The sequence below is a fragment of the Eleutherodactylus coqui genome, chromosome 7, assembly GCF_035609145.1.
Source record: "Eleutherodactylus coqui strain aEleCoq1 chromosome 7, aEleCoq1.hap1, whole genome shotgun sequence".
NCBI lineage: Eukaryota > Metazoa > Chordata > Amphibia > Anura > Eleutherodactylidae > Eleutherodactylus > Eleutherodactylus coqui.
The window spans coordinates 66,724,673-66,742,928 of record NC_089843.1 but is presented as its reverse complement, the minus strand read 5'-3'; the positions used below and the strand labels follow the sequence as shown (position 1 = coordinate 66,742,928).

The 18,256-nt window shown below is 42.6% G+C and overlaps 1 protein-coding gene across 4 annotated transcripts in view; it reads left to right on the top strand.

Moving 5' to 3' along the window:
- Positions 1–18,256, top strand: part of TBC1D1 (TBC1 domain family member 1) — a 176,696-nt gene that overhangs the window by 135,838 nt on the left and 22,602 nt on the right. For all 4 annotated transcript variants that reach the window (XM_066573195.1, XM_066573198.1, XM_066573196.1 and 1 more), the window contains 3 exons: positions 6,056–6,241; positions 8,604–8,765; positions 11,072–11,230. In XM_066573195.1, coding sequence (XP_066429292.1) covers positions 6,056–6,241; positions 8,604–8,765; positions 11,072–11,230 — 507 coding nt within the window. The remainder of the gene's footprint in view (positions 1–6,055; positions 6,242–8,603; positions 8,766–11,071; positions 11,231–18,256) is intronic.

Sequence of the window (18,256 nt, the reverse complement as noted above, 5' to 3'; positions counted from 1 at the left end):
TAATGTAAAACAATACAACGATTACAATGTGAGTTACAATCGGTTTGAAGCAAACTGGGTGGATGTTGGCACAGGAGAGGTGCAAGGAGGGATTGGGGGGGAGCGAGGCATGGGGAACACAGGCAGTAGGGGATTTCATGTGGAAATCGGTTATTAAAAAGAAAACTGGGTGGGGCGGTAAGGAGGTGCGGGGGTAGAGGTTGTATGTGATAGGCAGGGTGGAAGGTGTGGGGAGCCATAGGGGGGGTGGGGGACTAGGTCAGGGGTGAGCAGGTTAAAGTGTTTGGTGAAGAGGTCCTGGATAGTTGGGAGTTGGTTGCAGGTGGATTGGGAGGAGTTCCACAAGGCGCATTTAAATGGGGCAGAGGGGGGGCATTTTGGAAGAGCAGCACGGCACAGGCCTGGCTTGGGGGATATGTCCCCTGTGGCTAGGAGTAGCAGGGTAGTGAGGGTGTGCACGTGGTTAGTGGATTTGTGTGGGTGGCGGAGGTGTTTCTTGATGGCTTGGGGGGGGGGGGGGTTAAAGGCGTCTAAGGAAGTTGAAAAGTGCTTGGGAGCCGTGCATAGGAGAGGAGGGAGGGGCTGATGTGTGAGGGAGTGAGTTGGGGCTGGGCATTGGAAGAAAGTGTTAACCCTTTCCAATCCAATTTGTATCCTGGTTTTCCTAGGGGGCTTACTCTTTTTCTGCTGTTACACAACGGCGCTATATGCTGGCTAAAGCCAGTACTGCATGAGATGACACGTTGGATAGGTTCCCACAGCAGAGAGGCTGGCAATATACAGTAAGAGAACCCTGACGGATGTCTTCCAACATCGGAGCTGTACAGCCTTAAATCATAATGTCTTCAGAGGTCAGATAGTGGATTGGAAAGGGTTAATGCTTGAAAGAAGGATGGTGATAGAGATCAGTGCAAAGAGGAGAGTATTTTCCTCCAGGCTTTGGATGGTTGTGGATTTTACCTGTCTCCTGCTGTATCGAACTGCGCTGTAAAACTGCATCATTCGACAGCATAAGACACCTGTTTCTGGACACTTCGTTCTGGACACGTCAGGCGAGGCAAAGAGGCTATAACTAGCTTTAAAGTTCTGGCTACAGGACTGCAGCTGGGAGTGGCTTGTTACATTACATTTCACTAGCCAACCAGCTGACCCATTTTTGGATGGCTAATGAACAAGATGGGGGGGGGGGGAGGTTTATTACCCTCTTAAATAAACAAAATGTGCCTGGTAACACTAAAATAAGACAGAGGGAGAAAACTTTTTGGGGGAGTTGATGAGTAAAATACATATGGTAACAAATGGTCAATTCAGTACACATCTATCAGTAATTCTAAAGACAAAACCTCTCTGTAGATCAATAAAGGTGCCCATACACATGAACATTCAGCTTTTGTGATTTCGGTAGGTAAGCCATATCCAGACAACTCTGGTGGAGGCTTATTTCCCCGGGAACAATAGGATTGGGTGTTTAAAATCCAACATACCCAAACCTCCTTTTCCCCAACAGGACTTCAAGCCACATTAGTCATCTGGGCTTATTGGCACTTTTTTTACCTTTTTCTTACCAATGTAGGTCAAATGAAGAACATTTGCTCATTTTTTCTCTAATCTGCACTTAGACATCTTATCTCCACTATCGCCTGTACCTTCTTGACTTGACTGACAGTTCAGAGTGGAAACTAAGCTTCTTGTCACTCATCGTATAAAGACTATACATGACCTGTCTTTCACACACATTCCAGCTTCCGTGAAGAGGTATTGAAGCAAGTATAAAATGCCCCGGGTTGAAAATGGCTAACGTAATCACCTGCACTGGCACAGAAGCCGCTCTCACAAAACGCCTCTTTGTTTTACTCGTCTTTCAGAGAGCAGCTGCTGTAATAAATGTACATCCTTTAATTAACATCTCCTTTTTATCAATACACGCTTGTTTTCTGAAGAAGCCCCAGACTTCCAAATATTTCCTTCATCATGCACTACAAGACGGGACATGAAGTGTTTAGTACATATAGCTACTCTTCTGCTGTTTTAGAAGATATGCTTACTGTATGGAACGTGTGGTGTTACTCAGGTTTTTTTTCTTTTTACTACTGTTTGTATACTGTACACCCATCGAGCATAATATTAAAGGGGTTGTCCACAATTAGAAGAACATTGCTCCTTTCTTCCAGAAACTGTACCACACCTGTCCAAGGCTTTTCTGGTACTGAAGTGAATGGAGTACCAGGCATCGGTTTTAAAGCCACCTATCTAATATATTGTGGCTTCTATGTGTTTGTTTATTTCTAAAATCTCACCAGGGGACTCTGCAATCCTTTTGATTGCCTACGTTGTATACTGCAATCCTTCTTTATTGCAGTATATTATGCCTGTGAGGGTGTAATGGGCTGAAGTACATGGGAGACCTGTAGGCTTTTGTTAGGCCCCCAGCTGCTCTAACAACTCATCAGCATCCTGCAATCAAGCTACAGGGTTGCCAGTATGCTTACAGAGGTAGCACCCTCCCTCTGGAAGACAGATCCTCTAGTGCAGAGGTCCCCAACTCCAGTCCTCAGGGACCACCAACAGGTCTTGTTTTCAGGATATCCTATGGTAAGAACACCTGTGGCAATGTCTGAGGCACCAACAATAATTACATCACCTGTGTAATACTGGGGAAATCCTGAAAACATGACCTGTTGGCGGTCCCTGAGGACTGGAGTTGGGGAACACTGCTCTAGTCCCTATTGACTGCAACACCTAAAGGAATAAATTGCTTAAGGGCTCACCCCCACTGGCGTTTTATTCTCTCTTGCGCTGAGAGAGCAGGTGAAAACACTCGCCTTGCGCAAGAAAAACGCTGTAATATCGCCAGTGTTTTCAGTGGGGCCAGTGGCAGCAGTGCTAGCCCCATTAAAAACATAGGGAGAATACCGCGGACTTCTGTGACAGAAGTCCAGCATGCTATCAAATTGCTTTCAATGGGTTCGGCGCTGCTGCCAGCCCCATTGAAAGCAGTGGTTTGTGGTAAACCCCACAGTATGATTTTCTGGGAAGGGCTTGCAATATAAGCTCTTCCCTGAAAATCATCATTAGCTGGTTAAGAAAAACAAAAAAAAAATTAATCACCTCTCCGCCGCTCAGATGCGTCCTCCGGCTGATGGCTCCCCTGCACTCCCCGGCAATCCCCGCCTCCTGAAAGGGCTGTGCTGATTGGCTGAGTGCTCAGCCAATTACAGCCAGCGCTTAGCTATTCATTCATGAATAGCTCAGCCAATCAGCACAACCTTTTCAGGACGCAGAGATTTTTAAATCCCCGCCTGCTGGACAGCAGTGCAGGGGAACCAGCCGGAGGACGCGGCAGAGAGGTGTTAATTTTTTTGTTTGTTTGTTTTGTTTTTTTAACCAGCTAATGATGACTTTTCAGGGAAGGGCTTATATTTCAAGCCCTTCCCCGAAAATCATACTGCGGGGGTTGCCACAAACCACTGCTTTCAATGGGGCCAGCGGCAGCAGCACCGACCCCCATTGAAAGCAATGGGATAGCGTTCTGGACTTCCATGACAGCTGTGGCAGAAGTCCGCTGTATTCTCCCTATGTTTTTAATGGGGTTAGCGCTGCTGCCGCTGGCCCCATTGAAAACACTGGCGATATCACTGCGTTTTTCTTGCTCTGCGAGGCGAGTGTTTTCACTTGCTCTCGCAGTGCAAGAGAGAATAAAACGCCAGTGGGTGGGAACCCTAAATGAGTTACTTCCTTTCCCAGACATTGCTGAGATTGTCAATATGTCTTTCAGACCTCTCCACCTATGACCACCTTCTAAAATCTGTTCAAACACAAAGATGTCAGACTCTGGGATCACTGCTCTTATGAGAAGATCTATGCTAGAGCGAATGATAACATTTTGAATTTTAATCTCACGGGAAATCCCTGGCTTTGTTTGTTAAAATGTTATGTTTTTTTTTCTTTTATTCTTATATATAACTTGTTTTCTTATTACTCTTTATAAGTCAAGATATCTGTTAAATTTACCTGCACCTTTATATTTGCTGAGAGGAGTGTATACAGGAGACTGTAAGCTACGTCTACCCTGGCTCGAGGTCAGACAACCTATCATTTGGCTCCACATGTCATTAACTATTGTTCAAGTTACTGTATGATGATGCATATATTATGTTAAAATCCTATAAAATTTGGGTAAAAAAAGTACACAGCGATGACTCCATTGTAAGGAATATGAACCGTGAAGGAGTGAGGTTTCTATGGGCCACCAGAGAAAATAGTTTTGAGCGCCTACCCTCTATAGGACATAAAAATTAATTGCTGTACACACAGGAGATATCCTCAATAAGATCTAGTAGGTAATTTACAAATGAGCCCATAAGAAATAGAACCTAGTAGTAAGGGATTGCTTCCAAAGTTGGCTTCAAATGTGGTTGCCTTCTGCTGGATCTTTTGGAACCCATTATTGTGTTTAAAACCTGGGATCTCTATATGGTAAGCCAGATCTCTAAAAGATCCCCTGGTGGTAAGCCAGGCTTACCTAAATGTACAAAAAAAAAATGAACCTAGAAGCCAATAGGGAAATATAGGAACTTTTTTTTTTTCTGTCAGCAGTCGGCCAACTTATACAATTTTCTAGCTGACTTCAGTCCATCGTAAGGTTCATGTTGATATCTATAGTATCTGCAGCCAGCGGTGACTGTCAGTGTAAGCAGCTAAAAAAATTGCTGTATAGTAAAGATGATAAGCAAACAGATCTTGTTAAACCAGCAAGGAGTCTGGCTGTGCCTTTGTTTATATAATGTTCATAGTTCTCACCCATTGTATGTCCTCGCTGTGTTTGCACTTTCCTCTGTTCCATGCAGACGGCTATGCTGGTGTTTATCATGCAGTTTGACCTCTTGTCTATTGCAGGTAGCACCGTTGCTAAATATTAACAAGTGTTGTGTTCCTCTCGTTGAGTAATAGTTTGTTTGTTAACCACACAGTACGCCTGCCACCCTTTTCTCCATTCTTCTGCCTTGTTTTTGGTCTGACCTACTAGCAAAGCAATGTTGACCTTTTAAAATTATCTCTTCGAGGAGGAAAGAGTGAATTGGGTAAAATATTGTAATAAAGTGCATATGTTCAAACGGCTTGTTAATGGCCTAAATCAAACCATAACGGGTATTATTTTGGTAGAAGTAAAAAGATACCTATCATTCCAGCCATTTAAAGTTCCAATTGACTCTATTTAATCTTGACTTCATTGTGAACACAGTGGAGAGAGAACACAGTACTCTACACAGTGGTACCAAAGAGGAAAAGCAGGGAAATACAAATCACAGAGCCATTTTTTTCAATCTTTTTCTTGGCTTATTAGGATTTTTTTAAGAGTTTGATCCTATTTCATGATACCCAACTCCAAAAGAGTAGCCTTCATTTGGCTAGTATACATCAGTATGCCATGTGGGCAGCACTGGCCAATCCAAGCAGCATGTGGTGTCTTTGATAATTAATGCACACTAGTGCACAGTGTACATCAGGTAGTCAGAGACACTGTGCAGCCATCTTTGTTTCTCTAGGACAGGAGGGTTGCTTTAACGCCTCATGCACACGGGGCAAATCGAGCAGCGGATTCCGCGCTTGTCAGCAGGCGATCCGCTGCTCAATGTACCCATTGATGTCTGTGGAGATTCCTCTCTCCACGTGCACTAGCGGATTTTATTTGCGGACGCTCCGTACCAAAATAAAATCGCAGCATGCTCTATTTTAGAGCGGAATACACAGGGAATGCTTCCATTGAGGTCAATGAAAGCTGGCCCTCCCGCGGCACTTCTGCAATGAGTGTTGTGGATCCGCGTCATCGCCGGGGCAACAGCACGGGAAAATCTGTTCTGTGCATGTGCCGGCAGCACATTCGCGTACATCAGAAAAGATTCATCTAACAGGTATGCAGGGTCGCTGGCAGCGGGCACGGGAGGATTCTGTGTGGGATTTCCCACACGGAACCCGTGTGTGCCCGTGTGCATGGGCCCTAAGGCTGTTGGTCGGGATATGAAATTATAAAGTACATTCTATTTTGCTTCCACAGAACGTTCCGAAGTAGGCGATATTCCCCCGAGGTCTCCTTTACAGCCTGTATGTGAAGATGGTCCATTTGGTACTGTATGTGTACTAAGAAACCGCACTCCAGAAGAACTGAGAGAGCTTTGGAAAAAAGCCATTATACAGCAGATTATACTTCTCAGGATGGAAAAGGAAAACCAAAAGTTACAAGGTACTGTCAGTAGTCGGGAGACAGCTATAAAACACTTTATTTTTCTGATTAATTACTTGTATGTGGTATCCTGCACATACCTAATCTACGTCAACTCAATGGTCCTTCCGTGTTGGAAAACAATCCCTATACTCAATTACTGGGTCAAGTGTTTTAAGTAGGCGCCTAGTGTCCAGCTCCATTGTTATCAGAGTCCTTAGCTTGTCTGAAATTCACCAAGTGGTCCATAAATGAGAATTGCTCAATTGGCTCTTTTGTTTTTCTTTAGTGTTTTGACGCCTTTCAGTTCCATCATAAGCGGGGGCCGTTCAGCTCCGAGGCGTAACTAGAAGCTTCTGGGCCCCAATGCAAAACCTGTAACAGGGCCCACAACTATAATGCTTTATTCATAGTACTGGGCTCCCTATATGGAGAAGAGAGGCCTTATGGACCCCCTAAGGCTCCTGGGCCCGGGTGCAACCACATCCCCTGCATCCTCTATAGTTACGCCACTGGTTCAACCATTTTTCCTGCTTGCCTAACAGAGCAGGAAAACTGAAACCCTTAGCACCAATGTAAACGAGCTCTTAAATGTTTTTGCAGCCCACCTGTAACAAGAAAATGATACTTTTCCTATTTTTTATCAATGCGTCTCATTCTGTTTATTGCCAAAATGGCTTCTACATAAAGCTTCATATGCATTCAAGCAATCGATGTTCTCTTCCTATTGGCCATTAATCTCTTAATCTTCCACCTGATCCCTGCTGCCAGTCTCTGAGGTGTGAAAGCCACAGCAGTATAATAGTTGGCTGTGAAAATTCCCTTGTAATACAATAGCTTGGGGCATAGTTTATTCTCAATGGATGTGTGATACCATTATGTGTATGGCTTGCTCCTTCCATGAAACGATAAACGAGTACTTCGGTACAACCCTTGAGTTTGCGCATGTTTTTCAAGATATAGATGACATTGAATATTTTTTTGTGTTGTAGGACCGATAACGTTTGGGCTCAGAATAAATTATTGTATGATCTGGAATAATTTGATGAATTTCCCCCTTTTTTAAAAAAATCAGTGGACCGCTTTCATCAGTGTACTATACCAGTGTGGGGTCTCTGTTTTTCCTGTTTTGCCTCACGTTTTACTATAGTTGGTGCTTTTTTTTTTTTTCTAAAGCATGCTTTAAGTCAGTTATGTTAAGTTCTTTTTTTTTTTTTTTGTTTGTTTTGTTTTTTTAAAAAAAAATATTTTAATCACAAATTTCAGTGAAGTGTCCAGAACTAGTAGATTGACCAATTGTATTTCTTCAGTGAAAGGAGTAGGTTTCTTTAAAAGTTAAGATTTTTCCATTTTGGTATCTAGTTTTTTTTTTTTTGTTTTTTTTTTCAAAATTCCCCAACCCAGATATTGGCGGTAAGATGTTTTATAGAAATTACTTGAGTTATACTAAGAATTGATGATTAAAGGGGCTGTCCCATTTACTATTTGAAACTTTAATATCCGGTGCAGATGTGTTTTGATAATAAATCCAGCAGTATATACACGTCTTCAGTCCCGGTGATCCAGTGTTGCAGCTTTGCGGTCCTCGGTCTTTGTTGTAAAATAGACACCACATGACTGTTGCAGCCAATCAGAGGCCGCAGCATCACCATTTCATCATAACGTTAAAATTTCAAAAAGTAACTGGTCAACCCCTTTAATAGTCGAATATTGCATATGACTATGGAATATCTAATATGTCACTTTTTAAAGGCATTGCTTGGAATAGAAATTTTTTAAAGAAATACTATGGTAATGTAGAGTTTTTGTTCCCGACACAATTGGCAAATGGCTTGCTTTGTCAGGGTAAGTCGAAATCAGCCAGACATTTCCTCTACTGCAACCACTTCAGGGGAAATATAGTATTACAAAATGGCTGTCCCAAAATACAATGATGACTGACTCAAAGTCCCCCAGAATGGGAGCCATTCGTACATAAGAGCTATCCTTTCCCACTCATACAGGAGGTTCATCGGGTGGTCCCACTCACATTCATATTTTAATAGGGCATATGAACAGGGCTTGTTTCTTAGCACAACCCCTTTTATATTCTTCTCTGTACTGTCTGGGAACGCATGTGTAGTATCTGGGTAGGCCAAGTATCGGTTCCTACTATTAGTGTATTCAAAATGATGCCACTCTATTCCAAATAGTGGATAGACGTCAAGGGCAAAATCTAGGTTTGTGTAATATTGATGAATATAAAAACAGTGGGTACGTTTTTACTTTGCTTTTTAACTTTTTCCTTTTTGCTCGCTCTTCTTCTAGTGAAGTTACATCTGTAGATTAAGTTGAAAGCCTTTCCATTTACGAATTGTGTTTTTCCTCCCATGTTTTTACAAAGCAACAGAAAATGATTTACAAAATAAGCGGCTGAAGCTCGACTACGAAGAAATCACTCCCTGTCTTAAAGATGTGACCTTGGTGTGGGAAAAAATGCTGAGCACACCGGGAAGAGTAAAAATTAAAGCAGATATGGAAAAAATTCACGCTGCTGTTGGGCAAGGTAATCATGTGAAATTTCTGTGTTGCACAATTCCAGTCACTGGTCGCTGCTGAGGTGAGCTGGGTCAGTGGGCCTTGTGCTGGAGAGAAGAGTTGGGTCAGATCCCGCAATATATGTCCAAGGTAGGAATACCCCTTCAAAAGGGTATGCTAGTGACAAGAAGTTATCCCTATCTGCAGGATAGGGGATTTTAACGACAAGATGATTGGTGAGGGTCTGACCAGTGGGACTCCCACCACTCTCCAGAATTGGTGTCCCATGGTCCTCAAGAGACTGGCCACCTCCCCAATCACTTCAGTGGGATCACCAAAAATAACAGAGTTCAAACGCTTGGCAATCTCCGGCGCTCTCACTGAAATGAATGAAGCAGTGGCTGATCATGCACACTGCCACTCCATTCACTTTGCCAGTCACTAAGGGTACACAGGACCCCAGTTCCTGCGACTGGTGAGGGTCCTAGTAGTTAGCCCCTCATCAATCAGCTAATTATCCCCTATCCTGCAGTCCTTAATGTCACCAGAATACCCCTTTTAAAAAACATTAAACATAGAAAAATGCAAGTATCCCAGTTGTTCCACCGATAAGCTAAAACAAAAATTTAATTTGGTCTAAAATTACAATTAAAACTTAAAACCTATGTAGAAAATATTTTTTTATACATCCTAGGAGCTCCGTTGACTCACTATCCTGCGTGAGGCTGTAAGACAGCTGACTGAAGCAGGAGCCTCTCCCCTCAGTCATCTTTTTGTCCAACAGCAAAGAGGACAAAGAGCCCTTTTGTATGGACCAATTTTTTTCCTTTTAAACAAGTGCTGACTGAGAATACAGCTTGTTAATCAGTGCTTCTTAAAGAACCCTCCAGGCCTAGACCAACAGACTGCCAAACCACTTCTCTGACTATCTGATGCCCACTGTGTACTAGTATGCATTGGTAGTCTATGACACTACATGCTGATCTGACTGGCCAGCGCTTGTCAATCAAAGCATGTGTAATGTCACACACTAATGACACATGCTAATGTACAGTGTGCACCAGGATGTCTGAGAAGCTGGGGCGGCCATCTTTGTTTCTCCAGGCGTGGAGCGTTGCTTGAAGTTGTTACACTGGCAGATGTTTGCTGTTATGATGATCCCATGCAGCTTGTATTTGTCAGCAGCACATATATCCCTGTTTACATGCGTGAAACATCCAATCCCCTTCAAAACGAACATTTGCTTATTCATCCCCTGATTGGGGACATATCCACTCAGCCTAATGATTTGGCAAACGCACAGCGAGTGAGTGTTTGTGCCTTGTTCATAAGCCCTTATAAAAGGGTAATAAGTAGAGATGAGCGAGCATACTCGATAAGGCAAACTACTCGAGCGAGTAGTGCCTTATTCGAGTACCTGCCCACTCGTCTCTAAAGATTCGGGGGCGGGGAGCGGGGAGGAACGGAGGGGAGATCTCTCTCTCCCTCCCGCCCCCCATGCTCACCGCTGCAACTCACCTGTCACCCGCGCCGGCAGCCGAATCTTTAGAGACGAGCGGGCAGGTACTTGAATAAGGCACTACTCGCTCGAGTAGTTTGCCTTATCGAGTATGCTTGCTCGTCTCTAGTCATAGGTCATACCCTCTTTGTTAAGCCCCACCCCCTTAGCCAAATTCAAGTCAAAGATAAAATTGATCACCAGGCAATTAACTCAGTTTTTTTGCAGATTCCTACAAGGCCATTTTAGGATAATGGAGAAAATGCACAAACTGATACAGTGATGTCAACTACTTTATTTATAGGTTTAGTGTCCCCTTCTTAAAGACTGACATTTTGATTCTTCTTTTTTTTGTTGGTTTTTACAACAAAAATATTCCAAAAGCACACCTAGACAAAAACCACAAAAAGCTGAGCAAAACCTTGTATGTGACTCCCAGCCTGCCGTTCCTTTAACCCTTTCCAATCCAATTTATATCCTGGTTTTCCTAGGGGGCTTACTCTTTTTCTGCTGTTATACAATGGCGCTATATGCTGGCTAAAGCCAGTACTGCATGAGGTGACAGGTTGGATAGGCTCCGACAGCAGAGCGGCTAGCAATATACAGTAAGAGAACCCCAACGGACGTCTTCCAACATCGGAGCTGTACAGCCTTAAATCATAATGTCTTTAGACGTCAGACAGTGGATTGGAAAGGGTTAATAGAAGTTTCTACATTCATCCATTACTCTTGAGTGTAAAGACCCATCACATGTGACTGTTACTACTGTAAGAGCTTCCAAAGAAACTCGAAACTATAAAAAGCAAACCACATCTATATTATTTTGTTACAATTAGGTGTCCCTCGCCATCATCGAGGAGAAATCTGGAAGTTTTTAGCAGAACAGTATCAGTTGAGACATCAGATGCCCAGCAAAAGCCCTATAAAAGACGTTCCCTACAAAGAGCTTCTAAAGCAGCTGACCACTCAACAGCATGCAATTCTTATTGATCTGGGTAAGTTTTGTGGAATGTCTTTTTATAGGTGAAATGCCTTTATGTGCAGATAACGTTCTCTCCATGTGAACCTCCGTTGGAGAGTCCCATTAAGGCTTCTGTCACTTCTGACAGTAGTAGTAGATGGAAACCTTAACAGTCAATGACTACTTGAATCTGCTGCACAACAAATTTTTGTTACCACTCTTGGATGACCTTCGGAGACAAAGGAGTAATTCATCACTGGTTTTTATTTACTATTACATTTTCCGATAGTAAATGGAGCATTGGGTACCGTCCTGTTTCCGTCCGTCCTTGCAGAAATCAGTATGCGGGTGCAAACAGGGCAGAACCTGGATGGCCGCATAGGAGTGAGTATGAGATGTCTCACATGGTTTCTGTCCCCATTAGTCTTTTTACAGCGGGTAGAAATGCGCATCCAGTTTAAAAGACGGATTGACACAAACCATGTGAGACCGAGGCCAAAGAGGTCCCCATATTTACCCCTATGGTTTCATCCTGGTTTCTGCCCCCATGCAGTTTTCTGGAACCAGCGCTGGATTCACAAAAATATAATGTGAAACCCGACTAAAAATGTCTGCATATATTTTAGCGCCTGCAGGATATTGCTGCATTTAGTTTTCTCTAACCATTCAGCTAGATTTGTGAAGTTAGGATTGATATGATTGACCACAGTCCAAATCGGAATTCGATTCGTTAGGCCCATCAGGGAAAGTGATTTTCAGTTGATTCAAGATCCTCCATAATGTCTGTTAATCAACCCATGAGAAATAAAGCCATTTGGAGACAAATCACTTACCCCGAAGGTCAGATTCACACTAACTTATTTGCACTTCCAATATGCAGAGAATACCCATTGATATCAATGGGTTCGTTCACATGCATGTATTTTGCGTGAACATTTCGGTCGTGCAAAAAATGCACAGCATGCTCTATATTCTCCAGCATTTGCGCAGGGAAAGAAGATATTGAACTCCTTACACTAGTTGGCCAGTTCAATGTCTGTGAGAATATAGTTGCTGGAACCTACAGTAAAAAAAACACACTTGGGCACACAAATACGCAACACCCATTTCTCAAAAACGTAGCGCAAATGCTCACATAAATACACATACGCTCTTGTGAATTCGGCCTAAGGCTTGTTTCGTGCTAGACCAGGGTTTCCCAAATGCCAGTCCAATAGGTCACGGTTTGAGTATATCCTATAGAGAGAACACCTGTGGTCATGTCTGAATAAGTGATGTAATTCTTGTCAATGACTCAAATACTATGCAAATGCAGAAAACCTCACTTGTTTGGGGGTTATGAGTACTGGGGTTTGGGAATCACTGTGCTAGACCCTAGGGGCAAATTGCTATCAATTGAAGACCCACCGGTATTGTGGTTGGCTATCCCAATCCTGACCACAGTATACTTCTTCCATTCTTCATCAGTTTGGGGTCTTTTACCATTTATATATAAATGGAAGCAACCAATCACAGTGCAGCTTTCATTTCTTATACTGTTGTGGTATAATGAAAGCTGCACTGTGATTGGTTGCATTGGACAACAAAGACTTTCCTTTAGACCACTTTTCTTTGCCTACTTCTTCCTTTGCTCTCCCTGTATATAAAAATGCTTGTGTATATATATCGGGATGTACAGTATAATTACACACTGCTATGTTGGGTTTTCTGACTACTGTATGTGTGGGCATTAATAGCATGTCAGCTGTTTGCTTTAGGAGTCATATAATCGGTTGTTTGCAGATACTCTGCTTGAACGTTAATTTAGATTTCTAGTTCACAAGTGTTCAGGTAATTGCTCATCTGGTTCATAAACATGTCCATTGTGATGAGGTGTCTGGGCATTGTGTAGTGTATATATTAGTCTGACACTCGAGCTGGTAATGATTTTGGGTAAATATGATCTTTGGACCATCGGGTCTCCTTGAACTGCGCTGTGTTGGGCTGTTTCATGTCGGTAAATGTAATTTATAGCTATTATAAAAAAATGACATTAACAAGCTGTATAAATGCAGATTACGTACTGTAACTATTCCAAGATTCGGCTACTTACCAGTGTATATAGATTAAGGATCTGTTCACATGTGCTGCCCGTCCTGCTTGCTTACATGCGTCCATGGGCTTTTCCATTCATTTACATCCTGTACATTGTACAGAAGCATCTGGTGATGTCGCTTTCTGTTCCGGATCTATTTGTTCTAGCACTCATACTGCTACATAGACTACTATGTAAATGTCTACCCTCTAGTAAGTTCTCCTTGGTTTTGACTATGAAATCTACTTTAGCTTCTGAGTCCTCTAGACTTATGAGCATGATGATGGGTACAGGAAGTCATTGCCCCAGTCATAACACTGGCTAGCGGTGTCCACTGCCCATCTTCCTGCTTATGGACCACTACTATACAGATAGAATGTTGGTACTAAATAAGTTCTATATTGTATACTGTGTAATACATGTCGAAGTTTTTGGGCACCAGGCATGTTTCTGTGGCTATTTATCACCCTTACTATGTTTGGTGGCAGTATCGTACTCTTGTCTTTGCAAAGGGTTGTCCTTTTTGAACAATGACTTTGTTAGAGTGTTCATCCAGTAATATGCTGATCAGAGGGTGGCCGCCTGCTGGGACCTCCAGCTATTGATTGTCATCTTTAGAGGAATCTGGTAGTCTGTGATTCGGTTCTCTACAGTGCCTTCGCAGGGCAAATGAGGTATAACACATTTTCTATTGACACCTCTGGACTGTCAGTGTAATGTACAGACAAATGTGTTGAGACCTCCAAAGCAAGAGACCCTCTTTTAGGCTGTATATGGATCTTGAATGGGGCAATTAACTTAGTATTTCCTAATTGGGTATGTGAAATTAGTTTTCTATACAAGGCAACTTCATTAAAGGGGCTTTCCAGGACTTAAAAGTGGTATTAAAAAATATTACTCACCTGCACCATTGGCTCCCTGTCCAGAGCCCTGGTTTCTGCTACTTGGAAACCGAATCGTAGGCTTCAGCAGCCATGGAAGACTCACCCTGGAGCCTGTGATTGGCTGAGTGCTCACGTGCACTCCGACTTCTCTAAGTGGCGGGGAGTTGCTAGAGTAGATGACTATGCATGTTTTTCCCCTTTACTTTACACCTTTTTCAGCCTATAATTTGGTTAAGTACTGGAAATCCCTTTGAAGTATATCCTTATATGACTGGGATAGAAGCACTAGTATATGGAGGTTCTTTCACTTCTAAATGGTGCAGCTGCAATATTTTTGCCCCAGCCATATTTTTTAAGCTTTGCACCCATCTGATGATGTGCTAGTCTTCAGACCTGGGCATTCAAATGCTTGTGGTTTGGACTGTAGGTCCTTACAATGTTACGATTTATGCTGACTCTGGCATTTCTGTACACCCTCTTGGATTGTGGCAAAAATTTCTATTTAAACAATGTAAGAAGAAGAACGAATAAGTGCATTTTTCACATGATGACCGGCCTCGTTAAGGTCACAATATTGTTTTCCTCGACATTCTACATGATAACCATCTACACTTTCAAAAGTGCTCTCACGAAAGCTTGTGGTGTTATGTGGTTTAAGGCCTTGGAAACCAGAAAACATTAGCATATTTTTACAACCCACACAAGATAACCATTTGTTTTTCTGCTCTCGCACGCCACATATGTTGCATTACCACAGGTATTGATATCCAGTATTCGATCTTGGATGTACATGAATTGGAATGACCTAGTTTTAGCACAACTTTCAACTGTCTTTGATGTGAGACTTTGCTAAAGTGAAAGGAACTGTAATGTTAAATTGTAAAGGCATTACTGTTGCAGCATTCCTGAAACTGAAGGGTGGAGTAGTGTTTACTAAGAGGGCTGCTGTAAGCAACCCTTCATTTACCTTTACAAGAACCCTTCCCTGTTCTGTGCTGAGATAGGAGGGAGAGTACATTTTAAAATATATGCTTGCTTATACTTGGTCTTTACCTTTCTGGTACATTGCCTGTCAATAACCGTTCCTGCCCCCTCCACCTGTAGCCAAGTGCCCTCTTGTTCTTGGGAAGTGTCAAGGCAGTAATGATTTCACTTACAGAAGCAAGTCTCGGCATGCTTAATTCCAGAGAGTCATTGGCGTATCGATCAGAGGACCCAGCCCTTGGTTTGTTTTCTCCCCTATCACCACCTTAACAAAAAAAATGTGGCTACACATTTCCATCATGCACTTACATTATCAAAACTTTTTAAAGTGGCATAACAAGTATTTACTAGTAGATCGTCATTTAACCACAAGCTATCCAGGTAAAATCTGTATCTATACAATATCTAAAACCAAATTAATGTTACAGTAGATAATTGGCCAACCCTGCAAGTCCTTTCAAAAAATGGTGGTGGGTGGCGATCCCTAGACCCCTCTATACTGGTTTCTCTAAATACATTTTCTTTCCATATCTGAATAGATTAACTCTATCCAAATGGTGCTGTGTGCTCTGAGGTAAACAATATCCTTCCCCATTGATTCCCCTTATACCGATTAAAGCTGCAGCCACATCCCCATACTTAAAGGCTATGGACACCTTTTAGGTACATTTTTTTTTTTTTTTGTTTGAAATGCATGCGTTTAGGGGTGAAAAATCAGTTTTACAGTGGGGTTTAAATTAAAATGTTGCACTGTTTTTGGCTTCTGCATCTTCTATGTATCACTGTATATAGCACGCTGCAGACAGGCTTTCATGTCCGATAAGTCAATGAGCTGGACTAATGACTTGGGTTTCAGCTCTTCTCTCTCCTCTTCTGAATGTTCTGATCAGCTGATTTATAACCAAAACAAACTTTCCTTGTGATCATAAATCAATTGATAACATTCAGAAGAGGAGAGAGAAGAGATAAAAACCACATTGTCACTCCATATTACTGACTGATCTGAAGTGAAAAGCAGTCTGCAGCTTGCTATGTACAGTGATGTGTAGAAGCTGCAGAAGCTAGACTGCAACATTTTTAGTTGAACCATATTGTAAAAATTTGTAACCCAAAATACATTAATTGAAGTTAAAAAAAAAAATAAAATTAGGATTTACAAAGCGTATAAGCAGGGTAAGGGTATATTTAAGCCACTTATTGACTAATCTATGTATAAAACAAACTTCAAGGACTGAAGCTTGATTTGCAGTTTTCTTCTACAGTTGGATTGACTACATTCTTCTGCAGGGCATCATACATGGGTTCCAGGTGTTTTGGTCTTGGGTTTCGAGAAAACAAAAAAATAGGTTATCAGCAGGGCTGCCTTCGTTTAGTCTTAGGATCGTTCTCATATAGAATAGTTAAGTCTCGTTTAAGCAATAACAAGGATTTGAAGGTCCGAAAATAATGACGTGGTGTAATAAGCTTGTAATGGTTTGTATTTGTCACATATTGTCCTAATTTGGGCAAAAAAATTGTCTGCTCTTAAATGACCTGTAACTTTAAAGGGGTTGTCCCGAGGCAGCAAGTGGGTCTATACACTTCTGTATGGCCATATTAATGCACTTTGTAATGTACATTGTGCATTAATTATGAGCCATACAGAAGTTATAAAAAGTTTTATACTTACCTGCTCCGTTGCTGGCGTCCTCGTCTCCATGGTGCCGACTAATTTTCGCCCTCCGATGGCCAAATTAGCCGCGCTTGCGCAGTCCGGGTCTTCTCCTCTTCTCTATGGGGCTCCGTGTAGCTCCGTGTAGCTCCGCCCCGTCACGTGCCGATTCCAGCCAATCAGGAGGCTGGAATCGGCAATGGACCGCACAGAAGCCCTGCGGTCCATGAAGACAGAGGATCCCGGCGGCCATCTTCAGCAGGTGAGTATGAAGACGCCGGACCGCCGGGATTCAGGTAAGCGCTGTGCGGGTGGTTTTTTTAACCCCTGCATCGGGGTTGTCTCGCGCCGAACGGGGGGGGGGGTTTAAAAAAAAAAAAAACCCGTTTCGGCGCGGGACATCTCCTGGCCACAGACATGTGGCTTATGCAACACGAATACTTTGTTCACAAGCATTCTTTAGCCACATGGACTTGAAACGTAGTCACTCCTTTTCAATACAAGAAACCATTTCTCGAAGAACGCCGTTCCTGTCCCCTAGAGATGATACATTTTATAAAATCCGTATTATTTTGGACTCTGTTGAAGTCTGATTTCATTGAAATGCTGGATCATTTTCTGCTATATTTCATTAAAACAAGTCCAAAATAGAAGATTGGTTGAGATAACCTATAGAGAAATATAGATATTATATACACTATGTCTCTGGGTCACCTCTCTTCCATCAAGTCACTAAGTCTTAGTAGGAATTACACAGTTGAGTTAATAGACCTTTATGATACTGACCACATGGCTGTTTCTTTAGTTATTCCTTATAATCCTTTCTGAAATGTGAGAGGGAAATTAATAAGATTCATGTTCACTTGAAAGCAGTTTGCTCAGAGGGAACAATTAGTTACAAAGTGTGTCGTTCTGGAGGACCTGTTCTTTCTTTAATTTCAAACAACCTGTTGATTTGAATGGGCTATGTGTTGTAATTAGTGATAAGCGAGCATACTCGCTAAGGGCTATTGCTTGAGCGAGCATTGCCCTTAGCGAGTACCTGCCCAATCGAGACAAAAGGTTCGGGTGCCGGCGGCGGGCAGGAAGATGCGGGGGAGAGCGGGGAGGAACGGAGGGGAGATCGCTCTCTCGCTCTCTCCCCCCGCTCCCCCCGCTGACTGTCGCTACTCACCGCTCCCCCGCGTTGGCACCTGAACTTTTTCTCTCGATCGGGCAGGTACTCGCTAAGGGCAATGCTCGCTCAAACAATTGCCCTTAGCGAGTATGCTCGCTCATCTCTAGTTGTAATGCTTAATTTCTCCTGTGGTGGTGCTGCAGGGAAATTGAACACTTAAACCGTCCATATATCTTAGAATGTTGGGTACACTAACTGATTTGGGTGGAATTTCCTGACCATCTAATGTGTGTGGGCATGTCCCTATTTTCCCAATGGTAGGTGTCCGTGGGGAGGCATGCTGGATTTCA